At 35.6% G+C, this 18,706-nt stretch overlaps 1 protein-coding gene across 3 annotated transcripts in view; it reads right to left on the bottom strand.

Moving 5' to 3' along the window:
* MAP3K4 (mitogen-activated protein kinase kinase kinase 4) overlaps positions 1-18,706 on the bottom strand; it is a 68,880-nt gene that overhangs the window by 14,937 nt on the left and 35,237 nt on the right. The window contains exons 6-18 of one of the 3 annotated variants that reach the window (XM_042822328.1): positions 18,438-18,595; positions 17,925-18,041; positions 17,415-17,514; positions 17,196-17,279; positions 15,278-15,544; positions 13,374-13,523; positions 12,432-12,593; positions 11,373-11,506; positions 9,651-9,729; positions 7,002-7,068; positions 4,886-4,982; positions 3,883-3,999; positions 859-959 (exon numbers count right to left, since the gene is read on the bottom strand). In XM_042822328.1, coding sequence (XP_042678262.1) covers positions 859-959; positions 3,883-3,999; positions 4,886-4,982; positions 7,002-7,068; positions 9,651-9,729; positions 11,373-11,506; positions 12,432-12,593; positions 13,374-13,523; positions 15,278-15,544; positions 17,196-17,279; positions 17,415-17,514; positions 17,925-18,041; positions 18,438-18,595 — 1,633 coding nt within the window. Of the gene's footprint in view, positions 1-858; positions 960-3,882; positions 4,000-4,885; positions 4,983-6,989; positions 7,069-9,650; positions 9,730-11,372; positions 11,507-12,431; positions 12,594-13,373; positions 13,524-15,277; positions 15,545-17,195; positions 17,280-17,414; positions 17,515-17,924; positions 18,042-18,437; positions 18,596-18,706 lie in introns of all 3 variants that reach the window. The other 2 variants (XM_042822141.1, XM_042822231.1) reach the window with 2 other exon arrangements.

Below are 18,706 nucleotides of genomic sequence, written 5' to 3'. Positions count from 1 at the left end.
GCTTAGGGGGAGATCTTCATTAACATGTAGGAATATCTGAAAGGAGGATGCAAAAAAGACACAGCCAGACGGCTCCTTTCAGCTGTGCCCAGTGCCAGGACAAGAAGCAGAGGGCACAAATTGGAACAACAGATGTTCCATCTGATCACCAGGAAGAGCTTCTACCTGCTGTGCAGGTAGCTGAGCACTGGCACGAATTGTGGAGTCTCCTCCTTGGAGATTTTGAGAACTCACCTGGACCTGGGCTGAGGCATCCTGCTCTGAGTGCCTCTACTGGAGCTAGGCTGCAGCAGTGGACCCAGAGGGCTCTTATAAACTCAGACACACGGTGATTCTGCTTTTATTACCAAAAAATACCACACATACGGGGGCTGGGTACACCTAGAGGAACCCTGATTGAGACAAAGTCACCCACACTGTTTTGCATTCAAGTAACAGCAAGTATCTGTAACATGAATGCTGCAGTGGTAGTTAAAGAATTTGACTGGAAGCTCTTCACTGCCCCAATGGGTCCAGTTTATTGTATGTTTACTTTGTTAACAGCACTCAGAAATTCACTATCTGATGGGGTATAATTCAGCAACCATGGTACTCAGTTCATTTAGCATAATGTAACTTCGTAAGACACCAAGAAATTCCTTTAGGTATAATTCGGAAACAATACGGAAAGCAAGAGAACAGTTACATCTGAAAACAGAAGAACTTAAAGTATAACCCTGGAAGTTAAAAATGTAAGTCTGAATGGGAAAGGTGAAAAAAAAAAAATTGAGAGGGTTAAGGACCAGGAACTGATAAAAATCTGTGAATGGCATAAATCATCAGCACATTCAGGTCACAACCTAATATTGTGACAATCACCTTCTCGCTCCTCAGTGGGACTGGAGTGACGACTAAGGGATCTGAACTGCAACTCGGCCGCTATTGAAGCCAGTCGATCATTTTCAGGGACACTGGAACCCCTGTTAAATAGAGCCATCGTACCAATTAGCATTGCACTAAATAGCTACTAGTGACAATTTAACTGCAGTTTAGCAGAGAAAAAAGAAGCTATGAAGCCTAGGATATGAACCACGAAAGAAAAACTGATGCTGAGATGCAAATGGAAAAACTCTCAGCTATTTTTTCCCCAAAATGAAGACTTTTTATATAATTTTCACTATGCCACTATTTATGATAAAAACCTCCAGCTTTTAACTGGACTCACATCAAATAGTTCACATTAACTATGTGAAACCGTTGTTGGTCATAACAGACTCTTCTACTGATACGTAACACACTAACAAAGCAGTTGCTGCAGGACATGGCTGGTGCCAGGTATGGATATGCAGTCAGAAGTGATTCAGCTTGGTGATAACCTGAGCCACATTATCAGATGAAGAACAGTGACTTAATTCATATGCTTCCAGAGCACAAGTACAAAGTCAAGGCCCATAACCGCTAAATAAGAACCAGCAGGTAGAAGCACAATTCAGCAGACAAGACACAAAGTGTTAAATTATCTGTAGTCCAGGCCCTACCTCCTTTAAAAAGCAGAGTGCAATTAGATACCTCAGAATAAGACCCAAATGAATAAGCATGTTGAACAGAAAAAGAAACAGTACTGAGAGAAATGAGTTTTAAGACCTTAAGTCTTCAGACGCCTTTTTCCAGCTACCAAGATATTGATGAAACCACACAGGTTTTACAGTAAAAACTGCAAAATTTCCTATGGTAGATCTCTTCTGCACAAGGTTCTCCTCTCATTTTTTAAGGGGTGGAAGAGCTGTGATTGATACCTCCTAATATTTTAGAGTATGGGCTAAACGTTACTGAAAATGAGGAACACTATTAAACCCTTCACTGACAGTTGATACAAGAGCTGTATGAGAAGTCCTTCCTATCCTACAATATGTTTTCCTAATTAAATATTTTTTTAAAAAAAGCAGCACACACAACCTTGAAAAAAGAAGCCAAAGACCAGGACACTCTTTCCCATATGATGCTCTCAGTATGTTTGTTCTATAGTGCCTGCAACTTCAAAAAGCCTGTTGAAATTTGAGGAGTAACTGAGCAAGTGAAAATCCTCAATGCTCTTTGGGAAGTTGAGCTTTTAACCAGTAATACTAAAGAGATAAAGAAAAAAATTTCTAATAGTACAGAGCTCAAAAACTCCTGATGTCACTAAAATACAGCAGTAACCAAATAGAAAAGTCTCAGTATCATAACTTTGAATGCAAATGTTTAAAATCCACGTTGGTCCTATCCTATCCACCCAAATTCCTTATTGCCTGTGACCATAAAGACTGCCTGCATGTTCTCAGGCACAGAAATAGAGTAAATGAGAGATACTTGCTAAATTTTTTCCCTGATCCTGGATAAATATAAAATGAGGATTAATATCATCAGCTAGCTCAGAAATTAAACATTTATATACGTCATTAGCACAAATGCAGGACAAATTTATACCTATCATTAAGCTCAATGCGAATAACTAAATATTACTACTTCAGATTTCATTTTCCAGCTATACTGAACAGCTGTTATTTGTGTGTTTTTTTTTTAAAGCAAAACTTCAACAGAACTATGGCAGCATTTATGCACTATGCACTGCCCAATTCAATTGATGTATCTAGTTTCTACATTCAGCCCTTTATGGCTATGTAATGCTTATAATCATGCCATAAAAGTCCAATGAGACTCTGGAAAGTGCACAAAGCTTGTGCACTTAAGTTAGTGCTTCTGCACTATTTCAGCAGCTGGACCTCACACCTCTTGCATTCAGAGCCAAATGCCACTTTCTTGACCCAACAGATTCCACTTTTCTACTGAAGCACAAATAAACAAAATCTGTACTTAGGACTGCAACGTATTACAAGTTCTTCTGACTACATTAACAGCAGAAACTTGCTTTAAATATATTACATTGTAATATTTGGCCATCCTTTTAACAAAACCAACTGAATAACAATCAGCAGATATCCTGTGTAATAAAAAAAAAAAAAAAACAATCAAACAAGTTCTGCATTTGATTTTCAAAATCATAAAAACAAATTAATCTTTACCCTGTATGCATATAAAGGTGCCAGAATCTCCCAGTGAAAAATCTCTAGAATTTTACTTACTTGAAAGAGGCTTTTCAAGCCCATAGCACTGCAGATTACTGCCTGCTTTGTCTTTTTTTCAAGAGAGGGCTTAAAATGGAAGCATGAAGGATAAAAGCAGATAGTATGAATGACAAAAATTCAGGCCTTTTGTCAGCAAAAAAGACTTGCAGGAAGGATACTGTATACAAAGCTGCAATTTAATACCCTCTTAAGACCTTAGTATGTGCTTTTGTTGTCCAGTTGGTATGGGTAGCAAATGAAAATCATTTTTATTGAATGAAATATTTTACTTGTCTAATCTTGTTTGCCACCATCTAATGTTTCAAAATAATGATGGCAGATAATCACAATGCCAAAATTGTTATCTAACAAAACAAAAACAAGGATAAAAACAAAACAAACAAATATCACACCTTGGGTTGATTTGTATTAAGAATCAACTTAGTGCCAAGTGTTAGTTATCAATACAACTTAGTAAAGTTATACCAAACTGACTAGATTATGTTAATCGCATGGACGTTTTCAACTAAATGAGTTTGTTATCTACTGACTCCAAATGTCAGAAGCACATGCTTAAACTACAAATTTGGTTGAGAGATTTTAATTCTGAGAAGGGGTTTTTCATCAGTATCTACAATATAAGATCCTACTCAAGTCAAACAGGAATGAAGAAGCCAGTGGAACATACGATGGGGTGGAAAAGCACGGTGCAAATGATCTACTGGAATGCAAGTGGGTGGAAACAGTTATATGGATGATGTAAGTAGAATGAGACTGCTACGTCATGGAGCTGGGCTACCTGGTATCATTTGTACTGCTGACAGATTTGGGTTGAGCTGAGTCGCTACCGATGGGAGCGGGGCGACTGACAGCAACGTTGCAAGGGTTCCGTGCATCACAAGGGACATTCCGTGTGCTGTGGCAAGAAGAAAAACTTCAGGAAAGAGTTCAAAAAAAATAATAAAGATGGAGCAGAAAGTTTACTTGAAAAAATGAAATTCTGAAGCGTGCACATTGAGGCATGACTTTAAATGTCGTCCAAATACCTACAGACTTTCCTGTGAAGCAATCTTGGGTCTGAGAAGCCTCAGGAAATGTCAGTATGTGCAAGAAAAATCATCCTTAAAATAATGACCTCTAAGTCTTTAGATTAATGCCAGCATCAGCCAGCAGCTAAGCAATTCTGAAAAAAGACAAGTGTGTAATTTGACTGTGCTGCTGTCCTTGAAAAATAAGACCTTCTGTATAAAAAGATGCATGATGAGGTCTATATGAAAATTTTCACGTCAACTCTTTCAAAGGGAAGCGAACTCATTCGTTGTTTTTAGGTTGTCAAAGATTGATAATGACGCAAAAATTCCACCAAATTCCAGAATATTACATTTTTTTAAATCTTACCTAAAGCTAAACTACAGAAACCACTGTCACAGTCATGTAGACAGAGATTCTAAGTAGGGAAAGAAAAAAAAAAATGAAGTCTTGCTATCAAATAGTTTTCACTAAACTGAAACTTATTCCACTTCTACAGTTTTCAGGAAAGACAAAAAGGATGAGTGACTTCACAGTGGGGAAGCATGCACCAATAAAAGCTGCAAAATAAAGGGGCAGAAGGAGAGGAAAACAAAGTAGTTTTATTGTCTTTAAAAGCACTTCTGTAAAAATTGAGATCACTAACACACCAGTTCTGTCCAACAGTTTTGTCTTCAAGAAGAAAGATATGATGTTCCACTCACTGTGTTTCAAGAATCAGCACAGCCACAAGATGATTAAACAGTTTAGAAACATAAACTAATGCTAAATACCTGAAGCCTTCAGGAGTGGGGATGATAAGATGAGGATTTGGTGGATCACTATGGCATCGAGGTACTTTCACAGGACGGGGACTGTTTCGATGAATAGCTGCAAACATCAAAAAAAAAAAAAAAGATCTTAACTCAAATGGCAGAAAAATTCTGTTATGAACATTTCAGGACACAAAAGTAACATTAACTGCAATTTCACAGAATTATGTGCAAACCAGCACGTATTTTCTTATCCTTTAAGAAAATATCCTAATCACTCAGATTTTAAATAAAGCCATTATAAAGCTATGAATAATAAACATTATTCACACTATATCATGTAACACTTCATTAGAAAATAATTAAAATTCCCAAGAAAATGAAAAACCAGCAATTTGAAGACGTGTACTTACTCGAATCAAAGTAAATCCTCGTTATTTCAACTTCATAGTTGAAAGAATGTTTTATTATCTTACTTCAAAGTAAATACTAGCGAATTGAATAATAATTAAAAAGCAAACAACACTATTATGTCCATTTTGCATAAAAATTAGCTTTCTCAGACAACAGGAAGCAAAATGAACTAGGGAAAAAACACATGCGACAGTTTTACCAATGCTAATGCTCTTCCCTTGGCAGTCTGCAAATAAATGGTGAACAGGGAAAGGGTCATACCTAAATCAGCCACACTGACCTTCATTCATCATCATCATCATCAGCTCATTCAGTGCCCAGAAAAGTAGTTAACAGTGTTTCCCCATTCCCCAATATCTCCCTAAGTAGTCAGACAATTATGGTGACACAAGATAGCTGATTGCTCATCAAAACCTAGACAGTTCCCTTTCTGCAAGGCCGGATTAATCATGGCAAGTTTGTTTTCTGCCTTATTTGCACTACCATGCTTGTCAGGACCAGTGCTGGTTTTCCTGCTATAATTTGCAAGGACAGTAGCAGAAGGTAGAATCCAGTCCACAAAGGTGGATCCATGCTGCTTCACAAAGGAAAAAGACAAGATGAAACACCAGGAGACTCCCTGTTGTGTATCTATGGGCAACAGCATGAATGCAACTGAATTCTAAGCTTTAGGAAAGAGGGCAAAGATCACAGTGGGTTTAAGTCACTCAATACTGAATACAAACAGAACTAGGAATTCTTATTTTCTTCCTGATCACGAGACAGAAAGGAGTATCTTCAATAACAGCAGCTAGGATATAGTTTACGTTATGTTTATTTACAACACAGTGTAAAAAGTGAAAGTACAGGTTTTGCATCACAGTACAGAATTTGACTAACATATATTTTAGGCAATACTTCTATCCAAGGAATTATGCTGACTTAGATTGTGAAAGGTTTCTCAGTTACAAGAATTCTTCATAAAAAGTAAAACTTGCCTAAAATAACTGAAAAACTTCCTCTTGGCCAAATTACCTTCCCTTCATGCCACTGACCATCAACCCTATCCAGGAAGTGGGCATCAGGAGAAAGACAGGAAGATGTGGTATTTTGAAAGTTAAACCACTCAGTGGACTTGGGAAGAAGAAGAGAGAAACAGTGCTGAGAGGGAGGCGTGTAAAAGAGAAACACAGCTGAGGAAACATCCTTCTTCTCATGATAAACAATAAAATACCTTGATCTTTTTCGTATGCCAAACAAAGGTATTTTTTAAGCCATGACAAACTTTGATTTTGGAGAACTGATTCCCACAGCTCTATCTCATGCCTCTAAATCTAACTACTCTATACTTCAACACTTATATAAAAGTCTGTCAGAAGTGTGAACACCTGCAGCACCACAGAGAAAATTTGGGAGAGGGAGCTGTGAATGTCTGTCTGAAGTGAAAACTGCTTCTTTAATCAACCTTTAGAAAACACAGTCCTCCAGAAGATCTGCAAAACTTCACAGGGATCCAAATCAGACAAAAGCATCTGTAAAGCTTCTAAATTTCTTGAGTAAAACCATTTATCTACATTTCCCTCAGACAACCACAATTTCCCATCAAGGATCACAAAAGCTTTGAAATAAAATCTTTATTTCTCTTTCTAGCTTTTAAAAACTAATTTACAATCGAAATTATATAGCAATAGCAGCAAAACTGAAGAACCAACACCAGTAACTTCTGCCTTACCAAGGTACAGACCTGTAACAGGACTGTGAGGTTTTCCAATAACATGGCCAATGCACTCATTCATCAGAGCTTGTAAACTCTAGAAATGCAAACAGAAAACGTTGTGATATCTTACATTTCTAGAGAGTTCATAACAATATGGTAAATCTCACAGTAATAAAATTATACTGATTAAATATGTAATATCTCAAAAACTACACACTTTATTCTCCAGTCTACCAATGATATTAAACTTTAGGATGCATATAAGGTTTTGACTGTTTTGTTTTGTTTTGTTTTTTACATAGAAAGTCTTAATTTTGCCTTGTCTGCTGACGTTGGCAAAACTCAGTAACCATGAGAACTGAACAATGAATCACCATAAAAAATATTTCATAATATAAAGCCAGTGAAACTTACAATTATCCATCACTAATAAAAATGTACAATCAAGCATGCTGGAACAAAGAGAATGTTGCAACAACCTCTGCTACCTTCCCTCCATACCCTGACCCCACTCCTCAACAAGAAACAGTGAAAGAATATGGGTGAGAGTATGACAGCCTGAATCATAAGATGAAAGTCCGTAAAACAATGAATATGATGCAGTGCACAGCAAAAGACATCCAGCTTCCTAACCTTCCCAAGAAGTAAGTAAAACTCTTGGGAAAGAATGTTTATTAGCCAAATCACTGAACTTAGGCTCAGGCAATCTGAGCTTGATTATGAGTTGTACTCATAATTGTCCATGCAACCTCACACAAACTATTAAATCTGACTCTGATTCAATTTACTTGTCAGAACACCAGGGATAAAATTTATCTTCGCAATAATGAAATAAAATCATGTTCTTTGGTACAGTTGCTACAAAAGCCACTTCTAACTACCAGCCACTCAGACTGGTCAACATTTCTTCTAGAAATTCAAAAATGTACTGAAGACTGGAACTTGAAGCCAGATGCTACACTAACTGAAAGAACAGTGATTACATTTAAAAAAAGTGTTTAGTCTCTGATTGGCTTATCAACTTAGACTGAGCTTAAATCTATCTCAAACTTAAATCCAGAGCTTCAAATCCAGACCTCTTTTTAATGCCATCAGGTATATATATATATGTATATATATATTATATATATATATATATATATATATATATATGTAAATATATACATATATATATATAATAATAATAAAAATATAAACTACAAATATATACAAAATAATTTCAATAAGAGATTAAGATTGACATAGGCATTTCTAGGTAAAATGCTGTGAACTGGTGTTATACAGCAGTCAAACTAAATTATCATAAGAGCTTCAAGCAATGCTCTCCAAAACTGAAATCCAGCTTTAACAAAGCAAAACTTTAGAAATGCAGTGAAGGTTCTGTTTTTTTTCCTCTTTCTCTCCTACTTGTTCCATGTCCAAACTTAATCTATATTACATAATATTGGCTTTGAATTTTTTTTGTATGTATGAAACATCTGTCATAAAAACCCTGTTTGAGGAAATGCCAAGGTATATTAGATAATTATCAGTCAACAAACTAACTCATGCGCGATTGCTTGTTAGCACACTTTCATGGTCACAAGAAAGTATCAGTTCCACTTACAGACAAAATTACCAGTTTTTAATGTCATGGGCCACATTATTTCCTCCTTAGAAGCTTCCTCATTAATAACAACCTCTAGCAAGATAGTAACACCAAAATACACACACATTACTCTTCAGAATAGCAGGTACCTTTGAAACTGCATCAAATCAGATAAGTAAAGCTGAGGGGCTATCTACTGAAACTACAGTATTACTGTATTACCATCGTAAGCTTAACCTTCTCATTCAGGAAGACAATTCTTTTACAACAACATAGACATAGAAGAACAAAAAAGTAACTTAGTCAAGAGCTGTTGGCAAAAATATAAGTAGAAACTATAAACTACATAGTTTCTATGTAAATTTCTGTGTAAAGCAAGACTAAAGTGGCTAGCATAACAGATCTTGAAACTAAAAATAAAAAATTAAAAATCAGAGAACCTTTGTGGCAACTGTACTTTTACTTCTGTGTAGTACTGTATCAAGATCAGAAATAAATCCTCAGGATTTTATTTCCACAGAAGAAAAGGGAAGGCAAAGCAATGAAAAAAAAACCAACAGTATTGGCTGCAGTCCAGTTAGTTACATAATAGTTACAGTCTATTGGTATTTTCACAGTAAAAACAAAAGAGACATTCCTTAAAATCAATTTGATATCATCATAATTTGAAGAAATACACTTAAGCGATTGTGCTTTTGTATTCATAAGGTCAGTGAACTTCGGGTGCTAAGACTCAGAAGCTTGTATTCAGAAATTTATTAGGATATTCACTTCTTTTTTTATTAACTCTGCAGTAAAGGCTCTATCAAATTCTCCCGCCCAGAGACAGGCCTCCCAGGACAGCACAGGCGAACTGTCAGCAATTTGAAAATATTAATGCCAGTGGTCATAACCATGCACTGTTCATAACTTCATGAACTAAAGAGATGTCATCATCATCATCATCATCAGTCATACACAACAGCAATTTCCAGAGCATCTGTAGTCGGACACAGCTCTATAAAAAAACACCCCTGATAACAGACAGTGATTGAAACGCTTCACAAATACTTAGAAATAAATAACAATCAGAATAACTTATTCCATACCAAGAAATCATCTTCTGGGAGAGCCGAAATAAATGCTGGTTCAATGGCTTGAAGAAAATCAAAACCTTGAGTTGCCCACCTATCTCAGAGATAGACAACATGAATTAGACAACATGAAAGCCATCACAAGAGTTTCAACAACATCAAAGAAAAGCAAATGGTAGCTATACAGATTTTTTTTTTCATACTTTTAGGAGGAAAAATAAGAAAACAATTTAATACATTAAAGGTAACATATTTAACTCATACTAATATTTGCTGAGTAACATGCAGATAAATGCTTGTCTTTTAACAAGGACACAGTCAAATAAAGCAAGCAGATGGCTGAATATTGATAAATGTACTATATCAACCCATTGAATACTCATATATGTACTATCTTCAGGTATGGTACAATCAATTCACTCACAATGTTTTAGAGTGACAAGCCAAACCACAATGTTCCCATCCTAAATTATCATTTTTGAAACAAGATAAAAAGACTACCAATAATTTTTTAAGAACCTGATTAGTACGAATTGGGCATCACTGGTTTCAGAGCCAGAGATTGGTAACAAATAATTAACTTGGCTTGAGTGACTTGTGCTTTTTAGCTATTCCCCGATACTGCTAGCTAAAACTGGAAGCTGCAATCCACGAGGTACAAGTAAATTATAGCAGCTACCTAATTAGGCTATTCAGACATGCTTCAGACTATTCAATCTTTCCTCCACTTCTGCCTGCAAGTAAAACTGACCACCTCTAGGAAAGACTGATCAGCCCTATTCTTTAACAGAAAAATAAAAATAAAAAATAAATTAAATAAATAAAATAAATAAAAAAAACATTGGCAAGCACAGATCAATATAAAGCATCTACTATAAAGCAATATAATTCTACAAAATTCTGATCTGTCAGCTGCAAAGCACTGCAAAACCGTGTAACTAATCAAGCTACAGTATCATTCTTGTTCAGTCATCCCAGCCTCTATTTACATCCTCAATATAATGAAGATAATGCAAATCCTCTTTTTTTACTTTTTTTTCTTTTTTTATTTTTTAATGTTGGCATCCTGCAATAGAGTTTTACAGTACTAACTCTAACTCTAAGCAGACTTTGAGAGACCACTAGGCCCAACAGTACTCTCAACAGACTGAGGAAACATGCATTCTGATATCTGTAATGTAGTTCTAGATACAGTTAGTTTAACTATTGCTTCATATAAATCTGAAGAATTTTCACCAGTGTGGAAACACTTCTTCCTCATCTGTGGGCCATACATTCAGAAGAGACTGACAGAAAGGACTTGTACAGGAGGCAAAAGCTCTTACGTTGGTTGCTCTTCTGCAACCACACAAAACAACAGTTCTTTCTCCGTACAATACTCTGAGAACAACTGTTGCACATACAGCAGTCTTTATAGACGCCTGGTCGCATACTACTTTCGTCCAGAGCTAATAGCCCATACCCAGTTTCTGAACTGAGTCCAACGATCTCCACTTTTTCTTCCTATCAACTAACAGGAGGCAAGACGTTCAGCAGAAGACTCTGCGAAGCAACTGAGGGCTTCATTTGGCTTTATGTATTTACAATTCAATTTATTTTCAAAACTCAAGTACCAGAAGCATTAATACTTCAAAAGAATTGCTTCTAAACAATTAATCAGTGTTCACAGCATGAAGAATCCTCCATATTATTTAAAAGTAACACAAATTACTGTGACATTAACAAGTTTGCTGTTACCTGGGTCGAGTGCCTCGGCCACTCTCACATTTTGTTAGCACGTAGTTCATCCATTTTCTGGCAAAGCTGATATACTTGTCTCCAATTTTCTGCCTGAATTCTCCAGACATCAGACGAACAACTTCTTTATGGTACTGTAAGAAAGCAAAGATTATTTTTCAAACAATAATAGTAATATCAGAAGTATTATTTGCAATATCCACCAGAGTATTTTCAGGCTAAGAAAACTTTGTGCAGGGTAACAATCACATCCTATTCTCAGACAAAATGATTTCATGCAAGCAGTTGCATAATTATAGAAAGAAATGTAAACGTATATGACACAAAATGTATTACAGTGAGGGGCAGCACTTAAGCCATAATGTATTATTGTGTACATATGGGCATATGCTGATGTTTAGTAGTGTACACATTTAAGTAATATCCTACGTATATGCACAGATCCATAATCAGAGACTGAACTTCAAAGTAATGTTTATTTTCAGTAGTATTGCAGATAATCCAGAGAAAAAAATGAGTTGTATATAAACATTAAAAAAATCAGAAGTACCAGATGTTTTTTAGAAGACTATCCTTAAAAGTATGTCAGCATAAAAAATATATATATATCTAGAAACTTAAAAGGTCACAGGAATCAAATAAGGAAACATTATACATTGTATAAACATGACATTTTCTCATCAGCACTGTAGGGATAACACTCAAAAGCCATATTCAGTACATCAAAGAACCACCATAAACTTCAAAAGGAAGCTCTAATGTCTTTTTATGCTACTCCTGGTTGAAAAACAGTGAGAAGCCAAGTTACACAATGAAACTCAATACCAAAGATTTCTGATTTCATCTAGAACATAACTAGGTAGCAGAGCTTACAAGACTACACTTGAATTTAGCAAGTTCTTAACACTTTTTAAGTTTCAGACATTACTAATTGGAGTCTGTAATATCTCTGTTCTTTTTCAATCTTTTTCATTCATAGTTTTTAAGTGTTCTGATAGTTTCACATCAATTATGCAAATCATATTATCATTATTGTCATTAACTCTTTGTTTTCCTTACCTCAAACCCAAAATTGTAAGCCTGAATCATGGCCTCCCGGTAGTACTGCTGCAAAGTCACAGATTCAGATTCATCAACTTCAGCATCGAACTCAGATGTGAACATATGATCAACTCTGTCAATGGCACTGCTTATCTTATTGCATAGCTGCAATGCATCATTCTAAATAACAACAACAAAACAGGATCACATTATTATTTATATTTGACTGCTGAGTAGTTTATGGCAAGCACAAATCTGATGATTACATTATTTTAAATGCAGATGTACTTTAATGTCACCACAGTTCATTCAGATTCACAATAACGAGTACTTTTCAGAATTTGCACTAAGCAAGTCTTATAATCAAATGCAGTATTGCAAATTCATTTTATTTGCTTGTATGAGATCAACTTTAAAAACAAAGAAAGCAAAGGAAGAAAGATAGAAAATAAGCTTTACTATCTACAATATGACCCAGTCATTGGTGATACTTTAGCAATGTTGTGTACATAGCTTCTACTGAATTTAAGAGGAAACACAGGGCCCTGATACTGAAAATTCAACACAGAAATATCTTGGTATTTCTGGATCTTTAAAAAAAAAAAAAAAAGAAAAGAAAAAAAGAAAAAAACAAAATAAAAATCAAACACTTTCCTTCCATTCACAAATCCTCTCAAACACAGACATTATTTTTCCTGTTACTATATTTCTACTGCATTACAGACTTGTTACCCACATAGCTAATATAACAATGATTATACTAACATTGCTCAAAATTACATTCACACATCCTTAGCAAAAACATAATGAAAACCATACTGAAAATAAATTCCAATGGTCTTGTACAAATTACAGCTGCAGAACGTCATTAGCCTTGCAGTCAACTCTCCTTACACATCTCTACTTACCAGTGATCAAAGTAAAATCATTTTTACTGAGATAATCTGGAATACTGCTTACCTTTAGTTGCTGCAGAGCTTTGGCAATGACTGGTTGGCTGGATGTCTGTTCCTGGTGGAGAGATATGAGCCCTTCTATAGATTGTTGGAAAGCTTTTCGCTGACTCACAAGGTGGGCAGACTGAATGACTACGAGAAGGAGGTTGTCAACCTAGGAATACGAGATACCACTAGTCCTTATCAACAAAACCTTCCCTCTACAAACACATCCTGCATTGGCAAATTCCAACTGGAAATTTTTGGAATCTTAACATATTATATGGTTTCTCTCTTTGCTACTCATCAGAATTCTTAATTCGCACTGAAAAGCTTGATGCTGGCAATAGAGCTTGATAAACACTCATCTTTCAAGCACAGGTCTGTAAGGTTAAATGCCACAAGAAGTTTTCAAGGGGAATATACTACTATTCATTTCTGGAACGATGATTAACTTGTTGAAAATTGGGAAACACCATGTTAAAAAATGATCCTAAAAATACTTATACAACGGCAATATCTAAGAGTAAAAATTATACTTCCTCCAAGCAGACGGAGGTAACAATCAACATAAACAAATTTTATCCAAGTGAGGTAATATATTTGAGAGGAACTGCAAAAAACACTGACTTAACCCACAGTGTCTGCTCAGATTTTGAAAATTACTAAAATATAAGAGTATGTTTGGAAAATCAGAGCTCTGATATTAACAGGCTTTTATGAAAGTACACGGAATAGCAAGTGGTGCTATCTTTGCTGTGGCGCTGTCAATTTCGAAATACAGAAAAGGGACCTGAAAAATGTTACAAAACAATACTTATTTGATCTGCATTTTTTAAATCTCCCCAGTAAACAATATTTTCAAACTCAAATTTCTTTAAATTTTGATGGCACTCTTCTACTTTTTAAAAAAAACACCTTTTCTCAAGTTTAAATATTTTCTCTAGCTTGCAATTAAAGCAGTGTGCAATTCAGAAGAGATTATTAAATGTTACGTAGACACAAACATAAATGCATCCATATTATATTATCTAAGTCAGATGGGATGCCATTTGCAAACTGAATTCTATCTTCTGCTGTTTTCACTTACTGAATGAAATGTTACCTTCACTACAAGTCCAATGAAATTCTAAAAACTTAATTAAAAGCCTTTTTGTTTGTTTGTTTTTTACTGTTTGGTCTTGCCTACAGATAAACAGTGTTACATACAGAAGTGGTATTTTCTGTTTTCAACTACCCGTAGCTGCTGGAGGCCCTCAGAACATCTGAGGCCACACCCAGTGATACGGAAAGTCAGTCTGTCAGTAGACAGGAGAGCCCATTTATGGTAGGGATCCAAGGAACTGCATGACATACTAAAAGGAAAATTCACTTAGCTTACCATAAGGGCATGCAAACAGGATGGGCAGGGAGTTGCAGTTGGCTCAGATACTATAGCACAGCAGAACTACTGGCAGGAACCCCCATTGGCTTGGAATGAAGGGAAGTATGACTGGAAATATTTCTTCCTAAAGAGCCACTGAACATCCAGCAACTCCACAGACATTTTACTTCAAATGTCACAATTCTCTCAAGACTGAAACTAATTTGTTTCAGTGTGTGGAAAACATGCAACTGACCTACGTTACTGAAGACTGGTGAGTTCTTAATAAAACATGAAAGTCAACACATCTGAACACCAAATAAGACTTTAAAACGTCTTACTACAAAAATCTATCCGTGAAAAACGTACACGGTAGAGATTAATACTTTCAAGAAACATTAAAATTCAGTGGAGTCTACTAACACAGCTAAGAATCAATCTTATGCTCTAATTTAAAGTACTACACGTAAAATGAAACATGCCTCAATTAAATCATTTTGGAAGGGGAAGACTTCAAAAAAGGGTGGAGATCGCACAAACAGGCAAAACCAAAAGAAGCAACTCACCTGCATGCTTCGTAGCGTATCAACAGTTTCCACTTGTGGCACTACTTTGACAGGTTGGCCCTCCCATGCACTCCACATGTCACCCACATCATGGTCTTTGTCACTGTGTTTGGTCATTATTAAATAGGCCTCATACGCAACCTCATCTGAATCTTTTGAGCAATCTTTTCCAGCAGCCGCATTTAGGAGCTGCAATATCACAGACTTTTCACCTGCAATACTATTTGGAACAAATACTTGTAAATTCTCGAGTCCAGAGATTTGTACCTGTAGAAGGAAATAAAATGAGATTGAATGAATGAACTTCAGTTTCTCTGAGATAAATAAAATAGGGACATGTCATCTAATTCAAACAACTTATCTCAAGTAGCTGTACAATATGCATGCTAAAGCAATATTTTTAACCAAATCATGAGTCAGAATCGGACTCTGAAAACAGCAAAACAGTTGATTTCTGTGATCCATCATAAGGTAACTGATGCAGAGTTTAAGTTTAGTTCTTTCTTTTAGAGTTGGATACCATCAAGCTAAGACAAAACACTGCATTCAACATTTTTAACATAAGGCAGGTACATTTCTCAATTAAAATCACTACTATCCATAGGTCAAAATGAAAACTTAACATTGTTAATGAAATCTAAAACAGTTTCCCAAAACACTACTGTGCCTCTGACTGAATAGGTTTTTAAAAATTTCAACTCCCTACATAGTGATAGAAGGCAGTATATGAAGTGTTCATCACCAAAATATGTCTTACTGAGAAACTTAAAAAAGGGGAGAGTTAACACATACAAGCAGACAAATCTTAAAGACTTCACAATGGATTATTCAACCCACATGCTCAAACAAACTTTTCAAATCCAACCTTTTCTTCAACAGTGTGCAAAGGAACAATGGTACTGCCTTTAACAAAATCCTACACTGTGTCTTAGAGCAGCAGTGTAAGAAACAGTATTTTTTAAAAGTAAACGTAAACATTTCCCGACTACTCTCTCTTTTAAACAGTTCACAGACTAGTGTCCTGCTAAACCAGATGTTTTGGATTCTTTTTTTCTTTTTTTTTCTTTTTCTTTTTTTTTTTTTTTTTTAAACAGATTATAGCTTAGGCTGGAAAGGAGTTACAAAGATCATTTGATCCATAATGGTTTTATCCATATATTTAACAACACCTGATGTGCTTCTCTCTTATGAATTTGTCTGTCTTCCCTTGAACCAATGTCCTCTTTTAGCAATCACTCATTCAAATCCAACAGGAAATTTCTCACGTAAAAGTCAGTCAATTGTTACCCAATTGGAAATTATGTACTTTAAACACATATAAGGAAAAAAAAATAGTGCAGCAGATCCAAATAAATGTAACTCATGGAAACAGTTGATTTATTTAAATTCAAATTAGAATAAAGACTAGACCAAGGAATAAAGCATGAAACCATTTGTGTGGGAGTTTATAATATGCAGTCAGTATTGGGCACCTGTGCCCAATGGAATTAATTTAATTTTGCTATGCACAGTTTTCTAGAAATAGTTAACAGAATCATAGAATCATTAAGGTTGGAAAGGACCACTAATGTCATCTATTTCAACCACCAACCCATCACCATATGCCCATTCCTTACTAAGTGTTATTATTCCTCTCTCACAAGATGGGGAAACACTACTGCAGCATTGTTGCACTTCCTAAATGAGAAATCTTTGAAAGGGCAAGGAATTGGACTCTGATTTCCCAAAACATAAGCTATAATTCTCACACAAGCACAAAGGACATAACTGTACTGCCAATATTCAGTATTAAATACATGAAATTTTAAATATTGAGATATACAGGTGACATTAAAAAATTGAAAATATTAGCATAAATATGCTTCGGTGCTTTGCTTAGCATCCCCACACTAATTTCATGCATTTGAACTCAATTTACCTTCACATACTCTTTTGTTTTCAGAGCATTCAGAAGATCTCCGACAGGGGCTGACAATGCAAACTCTGCTGCTATTTCAAGGTCCTAAAAGCAACATCAAAACATCAAAAAAAAAAAAACAACCCATCAAAAGAATAATACTTTCAAACTAAATTCATTTAAAGCATATAAATAATAGTGAACATCAGTAAATCACGTGAAACTCTACTGTGAACTTACCTTCCTCAGCATTTTAGCAAATCCAAGAGCCTTAGAGGCCCTTTCTCTAGCTTCATGAAACAGTTCTTTGAGTGCTCGGCTGGTCTCTATGACAGACCTCCTGAAACATTGGTAGGAATGAAGTGACAGTGTTTTAATAAAGCATGTTAACATTTAAACAGCTATTAGAAGACTGTTTAATTTGTCTATCAATAGAAAGATCGTAGAAAAAAATATTTACAAGCAGATGATTAATATCAATTGAATTTGTCCAAGCACGTTTTTGTTAAGGATATAAAAACAGAATTTAAAGATCATTAGATAACAATTTCTGACACCCTGAATTAAAAGAAGGTTATTAGGTTTTAAAAGAATGATTCAATATTACTACATGCAGAAACATCAGCAAAAAAGTCTATGGAATGTCACATTCACTAAGTTTTCATTCTAAGAATTAAAATGTAGTATGTACCTGTCAGGGGTAAAGAAACACAACTGTGCTTATTATTATTAAGCCAAAGGGCTTAATACCTTATTTCATCTGATGCAGTACTGTCATCGGCACTGGCCCAAAATTCATCACAACTGTCTTGTAGTCCAGAATCTAAAAATATTCCTGTAGATTTCAGCAGCATTCCTGCAATATCACTGTAACAACAGAAATGGTGGAATTTCAGTCTTATTCAGTGTAGCACGGCACCTTAAACTTCTTCCTACTCTATCCAATGCAAGAGAGCTATGTTGCCAAGTTCAACTGAAGAAGCAAGCAGCATCTTGGGCGACTTCTGTTGCTCTACATGTGCGGGCTAGCAGGAACAGGGACCTTCCATTTTAGCAGTCATTCCAGTTATAGCTAGAGTAAGCGCAATCTGCACTTACTGGATCCTGTAGCTACACTTATTGCAACAATCTAATAGCTCATAGAAAGACTATTACCTGCTTACTGAAGCCTCAATAAGTCCAGTCTGGGAACCCTGAACAAGTACTAACTTGCATAAAAACCTGGTACAAATTGGCGTCATAAACAGACTAATTAAAACCTACCAGAATAGTTTTCCAGCTTGAGCTTCTCCTCCTCTTATATAAGGAGTTATTTCTTTGGTGAAATTCCATTCTTCCTCTAGGAGATTTTTTAAACTATGAGATGCTTGAGGTAACTGCTGTAGCATTTGGATCCAGCTTCGCATGTAATCAAAGTAAACCTGCACATGGAAAGAGATCATTTAAGCAGAAATTGTTACACAGCCTGAAACTAAGGACTACAACTTCCCAAATCAACAAGCAAACCTAGTATTATACAATTTGTAGAAAAT

Source organism: Centrocercus urophasianus, unplaced genomic scaffold (genome assembly GCF_019232065.1).
Source record: "Centrocercus urophasianus isolate 14NV4802_14NV808 unplaced genomic scaffold, USGS_Curo_1.0 seq_10, whole genome shotgun sequence".
In the NCBI taxonomy this organism is placed as follows: Eukaryota; Metazoa; Chordata; class Aves; order Galliformes; family Phasianidae; genus Centrocercus; species Centrocercus urophasianus.
This window is presented reverse-complemented; position numbering and strand designations above follow the sequence as displayed.